General features: G+C 39.3%; 1 protein-coding gene across 3 annotated transcripts; it reads right to left on the bottom strand.

Annotated features, from left to right (window-relative positions):
- Positions 1-609: 609 nt before the first annotated feature.
- Positions 610-16579, bottom strand: impact (impact RWD domain protein). Of its 3 annotated transcripts, none has more exons than XM_062395813.1 (11): positions 16396-16579; positions 13754-13882; positions 13610-13662; positions 13427-13489; positions 13197-13282; positions 9516-9638; positions 9339-9433; positions 7594-7667; positions 7009-7099; positions 3145-3279; positions 610-885 (listed from the first exon to the last, which is right to left on the bottom strand). In XM_062395813.1, exons 1-11 carry the CDS (start codon positions 16444-16446, stop codon positions 826-828), a joined length of 960 nt encoding a protein of 319 aa, XP_062251797.1. In that variant the 5' UTR covers positions 16447-16579; the 3' UTR covers positions 610-825. The 3 variants fall into 3 exon arrangements, with proteins under 3 accessions (XP_062251797.1, XP_062251799.1, XP_062251798.1); XM_062395815.1 differs by having other exon boundaries at positions 13839-13882; positions 16396-16490; XM_062395814.1 differs by lacking the exon at positions 7009-7099.
- Positions 16580-16843: the final 264 nt, after the last annotated feature.

The raw sequence follows: 16843 nt of genomic DNA, 5'->3' as shown, positions 1-16843 counted from the left end.
CCGGAATAAATCAAAATGCCAACTGCACAGACGAACCCTGGTTATTTTTAGAGAGCCGTCGTCTGCTGCCTAAAGCCAACCCTGAAGTGGTTGATATGCAGATTTTGTCTTTTCAGGGACACCAATATGAAGTGCTGAGGTAAAACCCCACAGGAGCCACTGTGTGGAATATCTCAAATTAAACTGTGATTTTTTTTTCTTGCAAGCTTAGGTTGATGTTTAAGGCATAGGAGAAAACAGTGGGTGTGACTCTTTGTGTCAATAATACTCAAAGAGGCTCATTTGGTTGAACCGCTGTGTCTGATCATATTTCTTGGAAATGCTAAATGAATTGTGTTTGACATTCATTAAGATGTAGATTCAGCTGAAGGGCAGGGATGGAATCAACACCATGACCAAACACACTTTGAATCTAAAATGGATGTAGAAAAACTAATAAGTTGTTTTCTCCTGAGCAAAGTCATTCACTCAGGTGTGTGATGGCTTTATTGTTTCTAATAATCAGGTGTGAGGCTAATGGATGTGAAGAAACAGCACGATCTGCTTACATTAGTTTGTGTAGAAATCTCCATGGTTTGATTGTTTTAATTAAAAAATGTACTGTAAACATTTCATTTCAAGGTTTGCTTGTCACAAAAGCTTTAATTTAAATACCACAGTTAATGCACCTGAGATAACAGTTTGACGTCTTATACCTTGAATAAATAATTTGTAATAGCAAAGCATTGCTGTTTGGTTCTCCATTAAGACGCACGTGAGCTAAATGAATGTAAAACTTTGTACAAATGTGATGGGTAAAAGTCTTTCTTCTTTTTTCTTTGCAAATCATTTTGCCTTCTTGCTTTTTGGCTTTTTGGTCTTGGCTCCGGATCTGGTGGATTCATCCTGTGAAACAAGAGGAAAACATTAGCCATTGAACTGATTCATAATTATCTTAAATAAGCACCCCTTTTAATGTTAGCAAAGCCTTTTCCACGTGTAATATTTATATGGTGTTTTAAGCCCCTGACTCAATTTTGAACAGACACATTTTGCATGAGCTCCTCCTGTGTTTCTCCATCTTACAGAAAGGACAGGGTAATGTCATTTGCTACCTACTGATTGGCACGCACCATACTGTTTTAATGTATTCAAAAGATTGCAGCAAACACTGCATTAAGTACTCTTGTAAGAGATTCTCCTCTAATTATTACTGACAATACAGACTGCCAACGCGTAGAGCTCTAAACACATTAACAGCTTGTCTGGACAGAAAACAAGCATTCATGATAATCCTCTGACATACAGCAGGCTGACAAATGTTGAATGAGCCTCTTCATTAATTACATGGTTTGAATGTTTGAAGTTTTGCCAAAGTTATATTCAATAGGAGGTATCCTTGTTACTGCATCCAACAAACAGGTAAATTAACAGACAGCTACTTTTCCTTTCGTGAGGTCCTTTGTAAAACCAGTTCAGTTAGTCACTTAGTACAATTTACCCCTGCACCCAATTCAAGTATTGAGAGATTTTTGTATATTGTCCATGGAACAAATATCCTATCTGTCTCTTCCACAGAATGATTGTACTGTTTGGAAATTGACCTTTATCTTGAATTGGCTGTTGTACAGTTTAATACAACAAACGTTTGTGTACAGTAATGACTGACAGGTTGAAACAGAATAGCAGCAACTCAAATGAATAAGAGTTTTATAGGAAAGTTCCATGTTTCCCTTTAGCAACTTGTCTTCATAGAAAACAATTTAAATCAAATAAGGATATATTCAGGGTCCTATTTTGTTTCCCTGTAAAAACATCCTCTTTTCAAAAGTCTTGGATAGCGGCATTACTTTAAAAATGGCAATGTTGGTCTGTCAATTACCTAGGTCCATAGAGAAAAATCTTTAGGATAGATTTTAGAACCTAGTGGCCAAGAGTTTAAGGAAGGGAGCATGAGCCGGAGTTGGTTTCCAGCTGCACACTTATCATCAATATAAAAATACCTAAAACAATTAATTCTCAGGAAGAATCGAATGGAGAATCATTTTCCCCAATGGATGACTGATGACGTTGGTAATCCCCTGGATTTACCTCTACTGCCACCAACAGGTTTCTTTAAGACATCTAAACAAGGATTGAATGGATTGCCATGAACTCACAATACGATTTGATCTAAAGATAACCTTTTAAATATCAGATCAAGTGTTTAATCTTCTTAGGAGCACAGCAGAGATATTCAGCCTGACATTTTAACGGCACTGTAATTGCATGCTTTCATTGATCACTTTTATTGTAGATATTTATCATGTCTGAATGTTTGTACACTGTTTTTGACCTGTCAATCAAAAAGCTTCAGACCAACTCTAGTCAGCTTAGGCCAAAAATAAATGATCTGTTTGTTTTAGAATAACATCATACCCTCACTGCTATTTTGTTTTATTTATGAACCTGAAACAAGCCATTCAGCAGTGGATGTGATACCCTCCATCCACAGGCAGTGGTGTCTAATTAGCTCTCACAGAGTCCAGGCTCGACATCCAGGAAAAGCCGTCGCTGTCAGGATGGGGATGAAATCAAGTGTCGATTTTTAGCGTGCCGTTGGTAGGGTTTTGAAGTTGGACACTCTTAGGAGTAGCTTTGCAGTACCTTTAATCTATCTGTGGCTGCGGCTCAAAGGTCCATCATGTTATCAATGGAATAACTTTGCAGAGCACACACACAACTTCAAAGCAGACTGGACCTAACTTCAGGCTGGTGAAAGCCAGGAGAGAGTGTTTGATCTCGAGAACATGTGGCAACCAGTCACTTCAAATGAACCAATATTCCTAATATGCCAGCTACTGGAAAGCTACTGTGGAAAAAATGCAAGACACTCTTTATTATCATAATAATATGTCTGTATATCCTGGAATTATATACAGTGTGACAGGGTTGAGATAACTTGTGACTTTCTCATACTGCTTTGGACGTCAGAAAGGCTGGGAAAATACATTAATTTGCTGTCAGATATCTTGCGCAACATCCGTGTGTAATTCCATTAAATTACAAGATACCAGATGGTTTTTAGCCTCAGCGTCAGAAAAGTGAGGGAAAGTCAAAATTGACTGATGATGTGTCAGAGGAAGATGACAGAGTAATATGTAAGAGGCCCAGAGAGTGTCTCACCATGGAGGCAGTGAATCCCTCCTCCACCAGGATGTTTCTAGCACAGTTGTTGATGTGTTTGAAGCGGTCAGGACCCAACAAAATGCCTCCATACCACCGAGACACGACCACCATGACATTACGCACATCCAGAATCTGTGGTGAGAAACACGTGGTACATGTGAAATGAGTGTGAATTTGAGGGAGCCAGAAAAGACACACATACAGTAAATTGTGACACAACACCATTCCCTGACAGTAATTTTCAAGAACCCAAATATTTCACACCAGATGAATGTGGTGGATGAGTCTTCATTCCATGTGTCTGACTCAGCTACCAAAAAGACACAGTCAAAAACGTAAAAATATAATACTCCAAACAATACGAAATGTTAAAATAGAAAACCCCAAAAATATCATTCACATAATAGTTTAAAATATTTAAGCTTAAGCTGCCACAAAAGGAAGTTTAAGCTTGTGAAGCAGATATGCACAGGCAGTCAGAAATATTGCAAAGAGACCGGGCCCAGCACTGAGCCCTGGGGGAACCCCTGTGGGGAGGAAATGGATAAGGATGTTGGCCCATGCCATTACACTTAGAAGGAGGGGTGAGAGATGAGACAGGATTCGGACCAAAGTCAAACAAGAGAGCATTTTGCCAGATATACCTACATTGAAGAAAAGAGAGTTTAGGATTCAGTGGTTGACAGTATCAAAGGCTGCTGATAGGTCCAGCATGATAAGAACTGAAGACTGAGCTGCAGCTTTTGCTGCCTCAAGGGCTTCTAGATTTGTTTAGGATTATCCTTTCTACTGAACATGTAAAGATTACATTTACATTAATTTCATCAAAGTCCTGGGAAACAGAAAATAGCCTGTTTCACCAGACTACTCCTTTAACATAAAAAGAAGAACTCGGTTCTGCACTGCAACACACAAAGAGCAATCTGTCATTTTACAGGGGAACTCATCCACATCTGGCAGCTGACACTCTTAATCAGATCCTACTTTTATTCATCATCCACGAGCAGAAAGCGTAAAATCTAAATGAGGAAATGGGGAAAAAGCCTCATGGAGAAGAATAAGATTACGGAGAAAATTGGATGTAAATTGCTCAGTATGCTGAGTGTCACAAGGACAGGATTCATCAGTGTGTTGCTGTAGGGAGGAGCAGGAAGACAGAGGACCTGATGCTATCACTCAAGTTCCAGTTGATCAGTCAGCAGCAGAAAGTTACCTGATTAATATACTGCTATATCTATAGGTTTAAAAAAACGTTTATCATATGAAGTGGCTCAGTCTGAAGTTATCTTTCTTGGCTAATGCATCACATTGGTTTTTATATTGTTTTGAGAAGCACCAGTTTTCAAATGAAAAAAAAATTGATAAAATCCTGATTCAAACCTGTAATTCTGAGTGTAACGCAACAAGCTATAAACACAGCATTGTGTGAGTTCATTCAGCTTCGTTAGCAAACCGGTCACTCAAATGTAAGTCCTATCTTTACCCTCTTTTATCTGTGTAGTTGCATATTCCTCTGCAAGTTTCCAAACAGAGTATGTACTTTCAAATTTTCAACATAAGTTTGCTGCCTTTTTTTTGACAAATATGAGTCAAGACTGTGCAGTGTTTTTTTAGGTTGCTCACTGTTTTGGAAGGGGACACTGTATTAGTCAAAGACAGCTTGAGACATCTGAATTCAGTGCCGCTCATCACAGCTTCTGACATCCACACCAAAAACACCAAAGCACAATTTCACACTGGTTTATTTCTCTAAACAGGTCACACGGCTATAGAGGCCCATCGCCATCTTATGAATGACTGTGAACTTTAACTTCAGTCACAAATCGCATCGGGAAAAGCTCTGACACGACTCCACACCCTGTGGTAATGAGCGTTACATAAAGTACTACAACTCACTGCCGAGCTCTCGATTACAGCAAACTTTTTTTTTTTGAGTCACAAACTTTGAAACAATATAAGAATGTGGACAATTGCACGTTTTAGTGTGATGTGGGTGTGTGCGTGTTTATGTGTGTGTGTGAATCATAGTGCCATCTGACAGCACAAGCCAGTTACAAGTGCGTCTTTGAAATGTGAAATGAAAAGATTAAGAACTGTGTGAAATGATCATTGTTGGACAAAATCTCTCTGGAGAGGAACAGAGTGGCAGTTCACACATTGTGTTACTCCCAGTGGTGTGAGCATTACTAGTGTGGTTACTTCCCTGTGTAAAACCATAAAGACTCAATCTCTGTGTGGCTATCTCTCTTAAGAACCTCTCTACATGAATAAATGTTTGTTTGTGGAAAACGGAATAACCCTATATATATTTAATAAGAGGTTCAATAATTACTTATGAATTGTGCCTTTTCATTTATGACAACATATGGAATAAAAATGTGACTGTTGTAGCCTGCTGATATGATATGTCATGTCATATGTTTTACACAGGAACGGTGAGTAATGATGATCCCTGTCTACCTTCCATGTTCCTCTACACCTCTGCGGCTCAGCCAGTTATTCGGACCTATGGTTCCTGCTCTGTTTGCGTTGTTGGGATTTCATTATCATCCCCGCTTTCACACAGCAAGAATTTTTCATAAAGCTCACAAACGATTCAGAGTTGGAGCAGGGGAGGGCCACAGTGCGGTTTATGATATTTTCCCTTTAAAACATTAAGTAGAAAAGTCGCAACTTTTTACATTCGCGCAATGAATATACCAATGTCAAAAAGAGGGTTATCTGCATGAGAAGTGAAGAAAACAAGGATCTGTTTATAATAAACATGCACTTATCTATAGTGATCAATTTGTCTATTGGGATCACAGTAAGTGGTTTCCACTTAAGCACTCAGTCATGCAAAACATAATTAACAGCTATTAGCCTTATTCATTTTCACACACATGTTCTGCTGCTTTGCTGTCTGTGTTATCTCATTAGGGATTTCATTTCAAATCTGCAAAGCTAAAGGTTTTCCCATCTATCGCAGCAATTTAGTGCTAATTAGTGAATGTTAGCTTGCTATTACATTACACTAAGCTGGTGAACTTGGTTACACCTGCTTAACATGAGCATGATGGTATTGCTATTGTGAGGCATTGCGAGGATTTAACTCCAGACACCAACTTACATATTTACATATATATAATATATTCCTAATATTCAGAGTTTGTTGAAACATTTGCGACCATTTTGTAGCATGCAGTTAGTCTTTAGAAACACCCATCAGTGCAATGCAAGAGAGTCCTCCAGGGAGGATTCCTTGCAGAACTGTTGTAATACAATATATTATAGTCATAACCAATAAACTACTGAGTGTTTACAGCAAATATTATATTACATTCGTTATGCTGGTTTAATCTGCAGATTATTCAAGTATTCAAGGGACATTGTCATTTTATACTGAAAATAATTAATATAATATAACGTACAACTTCAAAAGTTTGTCAGTAATGACTTGTTTAATTAATAAATGAAAAATAATCATTAGTGACCCATGACTTGGTTATTTAATTTGTTTATGATATGTATAATGTGTAAAATGTACTATATATATATGTGTTTGTGATGTATATATGTGTGTGATTTATATATATATTTGTATAAATATTAAAAACTTACTTTTTAATTCAAGAACAAGTATTAAATTGTAGATGGAACTACCACAGACATCATGACATTTAAGATTACTGCTGTGTAATGGTCCTTACTCATAACGTTTAAAATGCCAAATTATACAGAATATGAAAATGAACAAGCCAGCTCGAAACCTACAATTAAGGAGGCAGGAGCCAAAATAAAGTTGGATGCATGGGAGAAATGTAACATCATGGTTGTAGTATTAACTTTGGGGGAAAAGCTTTGTGAGTGACAAATGATAACCTGCAGCAAGTGGAGCAATCTCCCCCCTGCGGCTGTCTCGCCGTCGTCCTCGCAGTCCTGCAAGAAGCTGTTCTTGTCCTCACAGAAAATCCTACAGCAAAGAGAATCACACCAGCTCGGCATTAGAGGGGAGAGCACTAAAACATTCCGGTCAGACTACGACACTGTGACACCGGCAGCCTCTTCATCAGAAAAGTTTTATTTAAGTGGTGCACTAAATGTCAACATCCACCTCCTATGAGTAATGACCACCCAGGCAGTGCATCTCGGCTCCACATCGACCTCATTAGACAGCACTAAGAAACCTCTCATGGGCAAAGGACAATACACACACCCAGCCACACACGGATAGACAAAGCCGGGACACACATCTGTCCACATAATACACAATACTGTCAGACAGCCTTCATTTTCTCTGGTGCTTTTTTGACCTTTAACTGCAGTAGTAATGTGGCTTTTAGAGAAGACAGCCAGGGCTGGAATCTCTACTTATCTAACTTTCTCCTCCTTTAATGAGACACACTGTTAAACTAACCTGCCATAAACTTCATATACAAATATATATAGATATCTGACATTACTTACCTGTATGCATAAATGTTATGAGTGGCACTAGCAATCTTCTTGTTTTCATACAGCTTTTCCAGGACCATTTTAACCTGCAATTCACAGAACAATAAATACAATAACGTTTCACAGTCACATGTTTCTTCATCCTTAGTGTGGATAAAAAAACTGCTGATTAAACAATTTTACCCAATGATCTAACTCAGCAGTGTTACTACGAAACTCGATGTAATGATGTGGTATGGGTAAAAAAAGAAGACTTCCGACATTGGTGCAAATTCGGATCAGGGGGCAGATCCAGGAACCTTTTTTACATATTCTTTGACATTGTGAGGTATTTTTCTGTTTTTGTTGATTTCACAGAGAATAGTTCATGGATCTTAATCAAATATGTCAGGAAGGTTTAGAAAAGTGATATTTATGAATGTTTGCAAATAAAATAAAGATCTCATTGTTGGGCCTTGGTAGAGATATGCGCTGTTTGAGTGCCTTTCTAGTTTAAAAAGGTTTTGACAGTTTAAAACTCTTTCCTCATTTGCCTTTCCAATCTTTTACTGTTGAGTCAGTTATTTTTTGTGCCACTACAAGAAGATTATTCAACTGAACATGTTGCATCTGTCACAGGTAGAGGAGAACCCGGAGAGAGCATACCTCTGCCAAGGCCCTAGTAGATTTGTCGGTTTATTTGAATCCATTCCAAACTGAATGAGTTATTCCTCGGCTCACTAATCTTACTAAAGAACTGGATGGTATTTTCCTCTTCAATCACCAGCCATGTACACACAGTTTTTAATGTCATGTATAAATTAAGGCCTTCCTTAAAGCTTGCTTCATTCACTCAATTAAAAGTGTTAATATCATGCAGTATATTCATGTATTCCACATTTAAAGTGTTCCTTTAAAGAAATACCTCACGACATTTTCCATGTTTTTGTGATCCAAATGAAGACATTATGAGTTACGACATTTAGTTACAGTGGTCAACCACAAACCAGTGACTGGTCTTAATGTTTTGGTGGACTGTTGTTGTCTTGCTCTCAATTATATCTGCATCAACTGAACACCTCCCGACGATTACAAGTCAAATATGTAAATCCTGGACTGGTCTCAGTTTCCTCACGTCATCTGCTCTGTTGTTAAGGACGACGATGAAAATACTGTTAACATTTTTGTGCAAATGGCACTTCACAGCAGGTGGAAGCTTTCAAGAAGAGCTGGTGTGTTAGCGGAGAGCCAGTGGGGGAATAGCGTGCAGGAAGCAGCCAGATGATGTTTCATTTTGGAAGATTGCAGAGGAAATTAACACATATGTATATATTTTATAATTCTCCTCTACAAGAGCCTCATCAAGGAATTTCAACTTCTACTTCATGTCTTAAGAATAATAAAGCAGAGTTTGAAACATTTATACACACTGTAAGAGCTGAATCTAGTTTTGCCCATGTCTACTCTATCAATTTAAAGCAATCTTTGTGGAATTTTAAGGTTAATTGGAGATTAAAATTTAACTAGAAGGGATATTTGTCACTATATGTCAGCCCTGCAGTACGCTGGCTTCCTGTCCAGGGTATACCCACATTTCACCCTATGTCAGCTGGGATTTGCTCTGGGCCCCACCCCCTGGGACCCCCGAAGGATAATTATGATGGAGAGATCAATGGATGGAAGGAAGAAAAGAAGGAAGAAGGAAGGAAGGAAGGAAGGAAGGATAGATGGTTGGATGAAAAGAAGGAAGGAAGGATGGATTGATGGATGGACTTTACCTGTCTGGGAGTAACCACAGGTGCTAAGTGCGGCTGGAAGGTGCTGCGTCGGTCTGTGATGGTATTTCCATGTTTTATTGGAGGAACATCTTCATCTAAATGATCAAATTTAAAATATCATACCTGAGCTCTGTTAAATTTAGATCACTGAGTCCAAATAATCTAAATGAGTTGTACCGTTTGCATGATCTAGGAAGAGATGTGCATTTTCTGTGTTCAGTTTGAGAGTCCTGAAGTCAGGTAGGTCTTCATCATCCACGTCCTCTTCAGCCGTCATGTTCACCCGCTCTGGTTGATCCACTGAAGGAGATCAAGTAAAAAAATGTCAAGTTGTTTTAAAGTAGTTTTTCTTTTGAATCCCCAACCTGGTGCCTGTTTTCCCTGAGTAGTCTGCAGGCCAGACAGCTTGTCATTAAAATAACTCCTACTGTGCAAATTATAACCAGATTACCATTTCATGACCTTAACACACAGTAAAGTGACTATGACTGTGTGGAAAAGGATGGAAATGTAATAGCTGCCGTCGCTACACCGTTTGGTGAAACACACAATATTCAAAATTCAGCATCATCAAGGTCTTAAGGTTTTCTGACAAAACTTTAAATGATATGGTCAACTTGTTAGGAGGAGGATGGCAAAGTGTTTAAGCTGTCATTTCCCTTGGCCACTAGGGGGCAATGTGATGGAGACCTAATATTATCATGTAGATGTTTTTAGACCCCCATGATAAGTTTGGTACAGATTTGACCAAGTAGGCCATTTATGGGGTACTTCCTGATTGGTTAAAAAACACTGAAATTCGCAGCCATGGACATGCCAGAAAATGTAAACAATTTTTTTACATTTTGCAATTCCTGAGGGCACTATGTGGTGAAAACTTCATGTATACATGCAATATAATGGACTGTCTCTTATAAATGTGATTTCAGAAATCTCAAACAACAGCTGGACACTTTGCTTCTAAACAAATGCTACTTAAACGGCAAATGGTACTGATGGGGAGAAATACTGATCAGTGACTCTGCTGTTTGGTGTTGTGGCAGCAGGCAGCAGGATTGTTTACAGTGTGTAAGTCGGACTACTGAGCCCACGTTTCTCTTTATACTGGATGTTACCCAGGGCAACAGAGCGGCACATTGATTTTTGTTCTTAAAGGTTTTTGGATAACAAGGGTATAATTCTTGGTAGTGATGGAGACCTGTCCTCCTCAATTGTTTTCAGCGCTTAACTTTCTCTGAATATTGTTTTTTCTGTCCAATCAGCTCAGTCTAGACTAGACAAGATCTGACTGGATAAAGATTCTCTCGTCGGCTGTGGATGCAGTTATTACTTTGCAGGTGAAGCAATACGATTAAGGCAAAGTGAGGAATCCATTGCAGATGTTAATTTAGCCCAAAATTGTACCTGTCAGGGGACAAAGTAATGGTGGTCTTGTATGCAGCCTGAAAGGAACAACGCACAGAGCTCTATGTGTGAAGGAAAATAACCCATCAAGATCTATTGTAAATAAACAGTGTTTATACCCCTGCTCAATCAAATTAAGGGGACAGGTACTGGTCACAGTATAACACAAAGTAAGGTAAACTTCAGGGAAACAATCTGTCCATTTAGGAAGCACAAGTTATTGTCAATCAATTTCACCTACTTTGGTGCAAATGAGAGTGACAACAGGTGCAATGGAGAGGCAAAAGAAAAACAACTGCCAAAAATACACTAGAATTGGCAGGTCGGCCCCTGGTGTCCTGTTTTCTTAAAGATGAGAGAAGGTCAAACTGAGCACAAGTGATCAGCCTGAAGTCTGGAGACGCTGTGAACCTTACGCTGCCTGAATAATCATCCAGCATGACTGATTTGGTTGTGGGTCAGGAATGGTCTGGGAAGGCATATGCTTGTATGGTCACACAGACCTCCATGTAATAGCTAACGGTACCCTGATAGCTGTTAGGTACTGGAATGAATGTCAGACCTTACACTGGTACAGTGGGCTCTGGGTTCCTCCTGGTGCAGGGCAATGCCTGGCTTCAGGTGGCCAGAGTGTATAGGCAGTTCCTGGATGATGAAAGCATTAATGCAATTGAATTGCCCACATACTCTCCTGAGCCAAATCCAATTGAGCACCTATGGGACATCATGTATCGTGTGTCCGGCGCCGCCAAGTACCAGACCGACTGTACGCTGGTACCCTGATCAGGTCTGGGAGGAGATCCCCCAGGAAACCATTTGCTGACTCATCAGGAGCTTGGCCAGACATTCCTGGGAGTGCATACAGGCACATGGAGGCCATACATACTACTGGGTCACATTATGAGTTTCCGTGCTGAAAGTCACACAAGTAAGATCAACCTGTGATTTCAATTGTTGTTGTTTTGAATCAAGCCATCAGTGGGTTGTAATTCTAATACTAAGATGACTCTTAGAATAAGAAATGACATGGTCATGAGAGAACTCAGAAGAGAACTCAGAAGAGAAGAGAACTCTAAGCTTTCCTTGATAAGGTAAATATAAATAGATAGGCCTATATTGTTTATGTAAACATGTATAGACAAAAGTTTTGGTTTTTGTGGGTGTTTCTTTCACATCAAACAAAAGTGACCCTTCATATTTAGTTGAATATATTTAGCCTCTCTGATGTTTTTTGTTTACTCCGGTTAACTCCTTCCTGTTTACTCCATTTCGTTTCTTTCTCTGTGAAATATGCATATTCCGCCTCATCGCTTCCAAAACACCACCTCTAATCTGAAAGGGAATAAGCTGTCAGACCCTCGCTGTTCCAAGGAGCTGCGACTCGTCATATGTATTATCACATGAATTGCAGCGAGAGGAGGATTCATATCTAACAACAATAGGGAGGAGAGCTCATAATTTTCAGTCTTGTTGTTCAAACGAGACCATGTGCCTCAATAGCAGATACTGCTGGGCTTGGATACAGAAAACCCAGACAGACCACCCACACCATCCACGGATCCGAGAAGACCTGATTCACGCTGAGATGAAGAATATTTACTGTGGGTGTCCTTTACTCTTTTTAAACTTTAAAAGATTCTGCCGCGGTACCAGAATGCATTACATAGATATCGATCTTAATAAGGACCAGTCACTCAAAGTCACAAACAGATGGGTTTTTAAAAAGTCCTTAAAGGACCTTGTGTTCATCTTTCCAGAGCTTAAAGCACATCAGATGGAAGAGCATCTTAGCAGAAGATGGAGTGCACAAGGATGGGAAGTAGATTCATCTGGGCAAGACTTTATCTAATAATTGACTAGACGATGAACAGTGATTTTTATCATAACCAAGTTGTAAACATGTATTGAAGTCATTGTGTAGTCTAGCACGTTGGAACGCACGCCACTGACAAGTCGCTAAACCCCGCCCCTGACCAAAGACTGTCAAAACACAGCTTAAGAACCATGACCCAATGAAGCTGGCCTATCAGGATTTAGATCTCTCCAAATCCTGTGTTACTGGCTATACTTTGCATTTACAAGAAGTGTGCTACAATAAACAAACTGGAAAAAATGCATAAAGAATCCATTCAAAAGTGTGTATGTGTGAATGTGTGTGTTTGTGTGTGCACACACCTGCACATTTATAAACAAGGTTATAAAAGTGCTTAGATCAATATCTATCAATATTATCATTATGCTGAGGTGTCCTTGGGCAAGATGCTGAACCCCAAATGGCCCTCTCTCATAGAGAAAAGGGCTGCACATAGATGCTCTGTATGAATGTGTGTGCGAATGGGCTCTATATAAATACAGACCATTTACATTTACCCTATCATAACACATCACATATATGTTGTGCGTTAGCAGCAGTCCCTTAGGGAGGCCTAAAGCATACATTTCATTTGTCATCACCTGTTTCAGAGCTCTTGGGTTTCTTCACCAAGAATTCTCTAATGTTCTCCACCCACAGGTAGAGGATGCTCTCCCCCACGTGCTCCCTGTTGAAAATTAAAACATCCATGTTCCATATTACACAGACTGAAGAAAGACGGCACCGCAATTAATAATGAAAAGCTTTTGTTGTGGCTAATATCACTCCACAGCACCTCCTCTTGAAGTCAGAAATTATGGGAAGCACTCACACATAAAGGTCTTCCAGGCTATTTGCCAATTTGGCCCTCTCAGGGCCTCGCAACCACGCCGCACTACAAAAGACCAGAACAAACAGAGGATTATTAAACAGGACAAGGAGTGGGTTGTTGAGTGGGATGTTGTTCTGTCAGTTGAGCAGATCAAGATTACGTTTCAAAGGCAAATTGACTTACTTGATCTGGTAGATGGGGGGTGCTGCGCTCGGATAATCAGGTGGGAGAATTATCTGATCAATAAGAAAAGTTCCATTAACTGGATTACAAATGAGCTACAAGGACTCACACTTGTGACTGTTAGGCAGGGTTTATTTCCACAACCTGCAAACATGCTGTCAGCTTTGGCTCCTCTAAGTCGTTGGATATTTTGATGCAAAATATTCTGGACGCCTCATCTATAACACACCATTCATCACCATATATGGACGACAGAGCCTCAACCTCCTCGATCTACATGGTCGGGAGAAAAAACACAGAATACACATCAATGTGAGTTATTAGACTTTGAATAGGAATGTCATTTCAGCATTTGTACCAAATTTTTTTTCACTTTCTTTAACATGGTGAGATAAACAATTATTTTATATATTTCATTCAATCAATCAATCAAATTGTATTTGTATAGCCCATATTCACAAATAACAGTTGTCTCATAGGGCTAATAGGGATATATGTGTTAAATTCCCAGGAAATAATGCAGAGATCCTTATTAAATATAGTAGTAGTAGCAGTAAAAGAGTGTTAATATCTATGGACAGGTGAAATTAATGATGTTTGCAGAAAATGTCTGTGTATACATGATTGATTATATCTGATTTCAATACATGTATATAAGTGGCCAATGAGAAGTATACACTCTTTGAGTCTCCATCTACTGTATATTTTCATTACAAAATAGCATGTTGATTTAATTGTTTTGTTCAAACAAAATGAGCAGAGACATTTCTAATTTCCTATAACTAAATGTATTAAAATTGATCAGAGCATTGAAGGCTCCTCTACTGTGCAAATTATATTTTTGCCTCCAAAGTGTGAGAAAAGTCTTTTGACACAAGTGTTGTGGAAAAAAAACCTGTCTTTAAAGACCAAAGGTTAATCACCTTTTAGGAAAATCTGATGCGATGACCTGAATGTTATGTCAGTACATGAGAGGGACAAGCTGTAGCTAAGAACTACAACAAATACTCAGTGTAGAAACACAGGTTAATTATGTCTGCGTGTGATGGTGTTGATCCCTTTCCATATTATATGACCTCTGCGAACCTGCACAGCATCACATGCATGTGTGATAATTATTCCAGGCAACTTGAGAGGGACCTGCAGGGTGTGTGTGTGTGTGTGTGTGTGTGTTAATGTGTGTACTCATTTTTGTTTCCTCTTTAGGATTTTTTCCATCATAAACACTGACCTTGTCCGGACCAAAGACTGGTCCTAATGAAGCAGAACATCATGTCTAAGGTCCTGGTTAGGGGTAAGATGTGGACTGTGGTGGTTAGGTTATGGTGAGGCTTAGGCATGAACCACATGGATCACAGCCAGTGTTACAGTCTGGCTGAGGATACTGGCACTGGTGAAGTGTTTGAGTCCAAAACACTTTTGGGGTTTCAGGGGTGAACAGTGTAGCAGTTGTTGACCTATCTTCAGAAGTAATAAAACAACAGAAAATAACATAACATGCCTCCACACTTCTCGTGTTGGTCATCAAATTGTCCACAAGCCTTGACATTAAAATTTGACTTGATACAAGGTCTTTTGCACGGTGTTATAACCCTAACAGTCCAACAGGAGTGCGAGCGGACGTTAGCCTTTTCGACGGTCCATGAATGCACCTTGTCAGAAGATATGAGGGGACATTTAGGCTAAAACATGATGTAAATGACACTGTTTCAAGTTGAATATGAATGTCGGAGCTTGTGGATTTTCTGTTGTTTTATTACGTCTGAAGGACTCACCACCAGTTTTATGGACTCAAACATACCTCCATCGGCATAGTGGTGAGTAGATAATGGTTTGGGTGAACTATCCCTTTAACTTTACTAAATTCACTGTATTTAAAATATTCCCACTCTTTCTTACTTTATATTGTCTATAACACTGCTCTTGCGGTCCTTCTCTTCCGACACTTGTTTTCATACCGTTGACCCTGTGTTATATTACAATTTCAAAATAAAACTTGAAACTTGAACTAAGATTAGTGATTAGACTTTGGTTAGGCTGTCCATATTTATGCACGTCAATGCAAGGCCCTTACAAGGACAGCTTTACAAACATCGTGTGTGTGTGTGATTCTCTTCATGATCTGTGCACAGTTGCTCATGCGTGTGCACTTTAATTAGAACATCACTCTGAATATCATACATATAGTGAACAGATCTATTAGTGCAGTTGATTTCAAAGCTGTTGAGCGTTTGTCAGTGAGCTGGAACATTAAAGGTCCAGTGTGTAAGATTTAGGTGAAATGGATCTATTGGCAGAAACTGAATATAAAATAATCCTAGAGAGGTTTTCACTAGTGTGTTTCATCCAAATTGTACAAATTGTTTTCTTTACCCTAGAATGAGCACTTTATATTTAAAGACTTTATATTTACATCGGGAGTGGGACCCATAGATATATATATATATATATATCTCTATGGTGGGACCTCTCTACAGAGGTCTCCATGTTCTTTACAGTAGCCCAGACTGGACAAACTAAACACCCTCTGAGTTTTTATGACAACTGAGGCTGGCACAGGTTGTCTACCTTGTTTGGAAGGGGAGGTAGAGGTGAGGGGTATTCAGCAGCTACATGCAACTTCACCACTAAATTATACACACTGGACCTTTAAATCTTTATTAACGTGTCAGCTGCTGCACATCTGGTGCCGCTGACAAAATCTGCTCTTTGCAGGACACATGAACACAACCTGTCAATGTGTTTCTAACTTTATCACAGAGGTTGTCAAAGTAAAGGCAGCTTACTTGAGACTGTAGATCTCCGGCATTCTCTGGATCTATGACGTCATCAGCCATTACTTAACATTAAGGGTATCAGCTGTTTAAAAATTAAGGCTCCGTGATAAACAGAGCAGATGAAACTTGGAGCACATGAGCTTCAGGGTGAAGTCCAGTCTCTCTGTGTTAAAACTGTAGCCTGCTTCCAGGGCGGAAGAGGAATGGCTGCGTGTAGGTTTTGACTTCCGGGTTCTGTGGGATTTTCATGCAACAAATTACTTTGGCACAAATTTTAACATCAAAATGAACAAATTCATCACCGGTTTTCAGGTTTATTTTAAAACTCCACGTAGTTTATATGAGTTAGTACGGATTGGATTCGATGAAAACCTTATTAGCGTTAGAAATAACTTTCTCGGCTTTTAATTTGAAAGGTACGGACGTTTTGCACAGGCCAGTTCCGTTCCGAGGAGAT

This window comes from Platichthys flesus, chromosome 9 (genome assembly GCF_949316205.1).
Source record: "Platichthys flesus chromosome 9, fPlaFle2.1, whole genome shotgun sequence".
NCBI classification, from domain to species: domain Eukaryota; kingdom Metazoa; phylum Chordata; class Actinopteri; order Pleuronectiformes; family Pleuronectidae; genus Platichthys; species Platichthys flesus.
This window is presented reverse-complemented; position numbering and strand designations above follow the sequence as displayed.

Coding starts and splice junctions, on each gene's coding strand:
- impact (XM_062395813.1), bottom strand. CDS start 16,446: ATGGCTGATGACGTCATAGATCCAGAGAATGCCGGAGATCTACAGTCT. Junction 7,100..7,593: donor CATAACATTTATGCATACAG/GTAAGTAATGTC, acceptor TCTTTGCTGTAG/GATTTTCTGTGAGGACAAGA. Junction 3,280..7,008: donor GATTGCTCCACTTGCTGCAG/GTTATCATTTGT, acceptor TTCTCACCACAG/ATTCTGGATGTGCGTAATGT.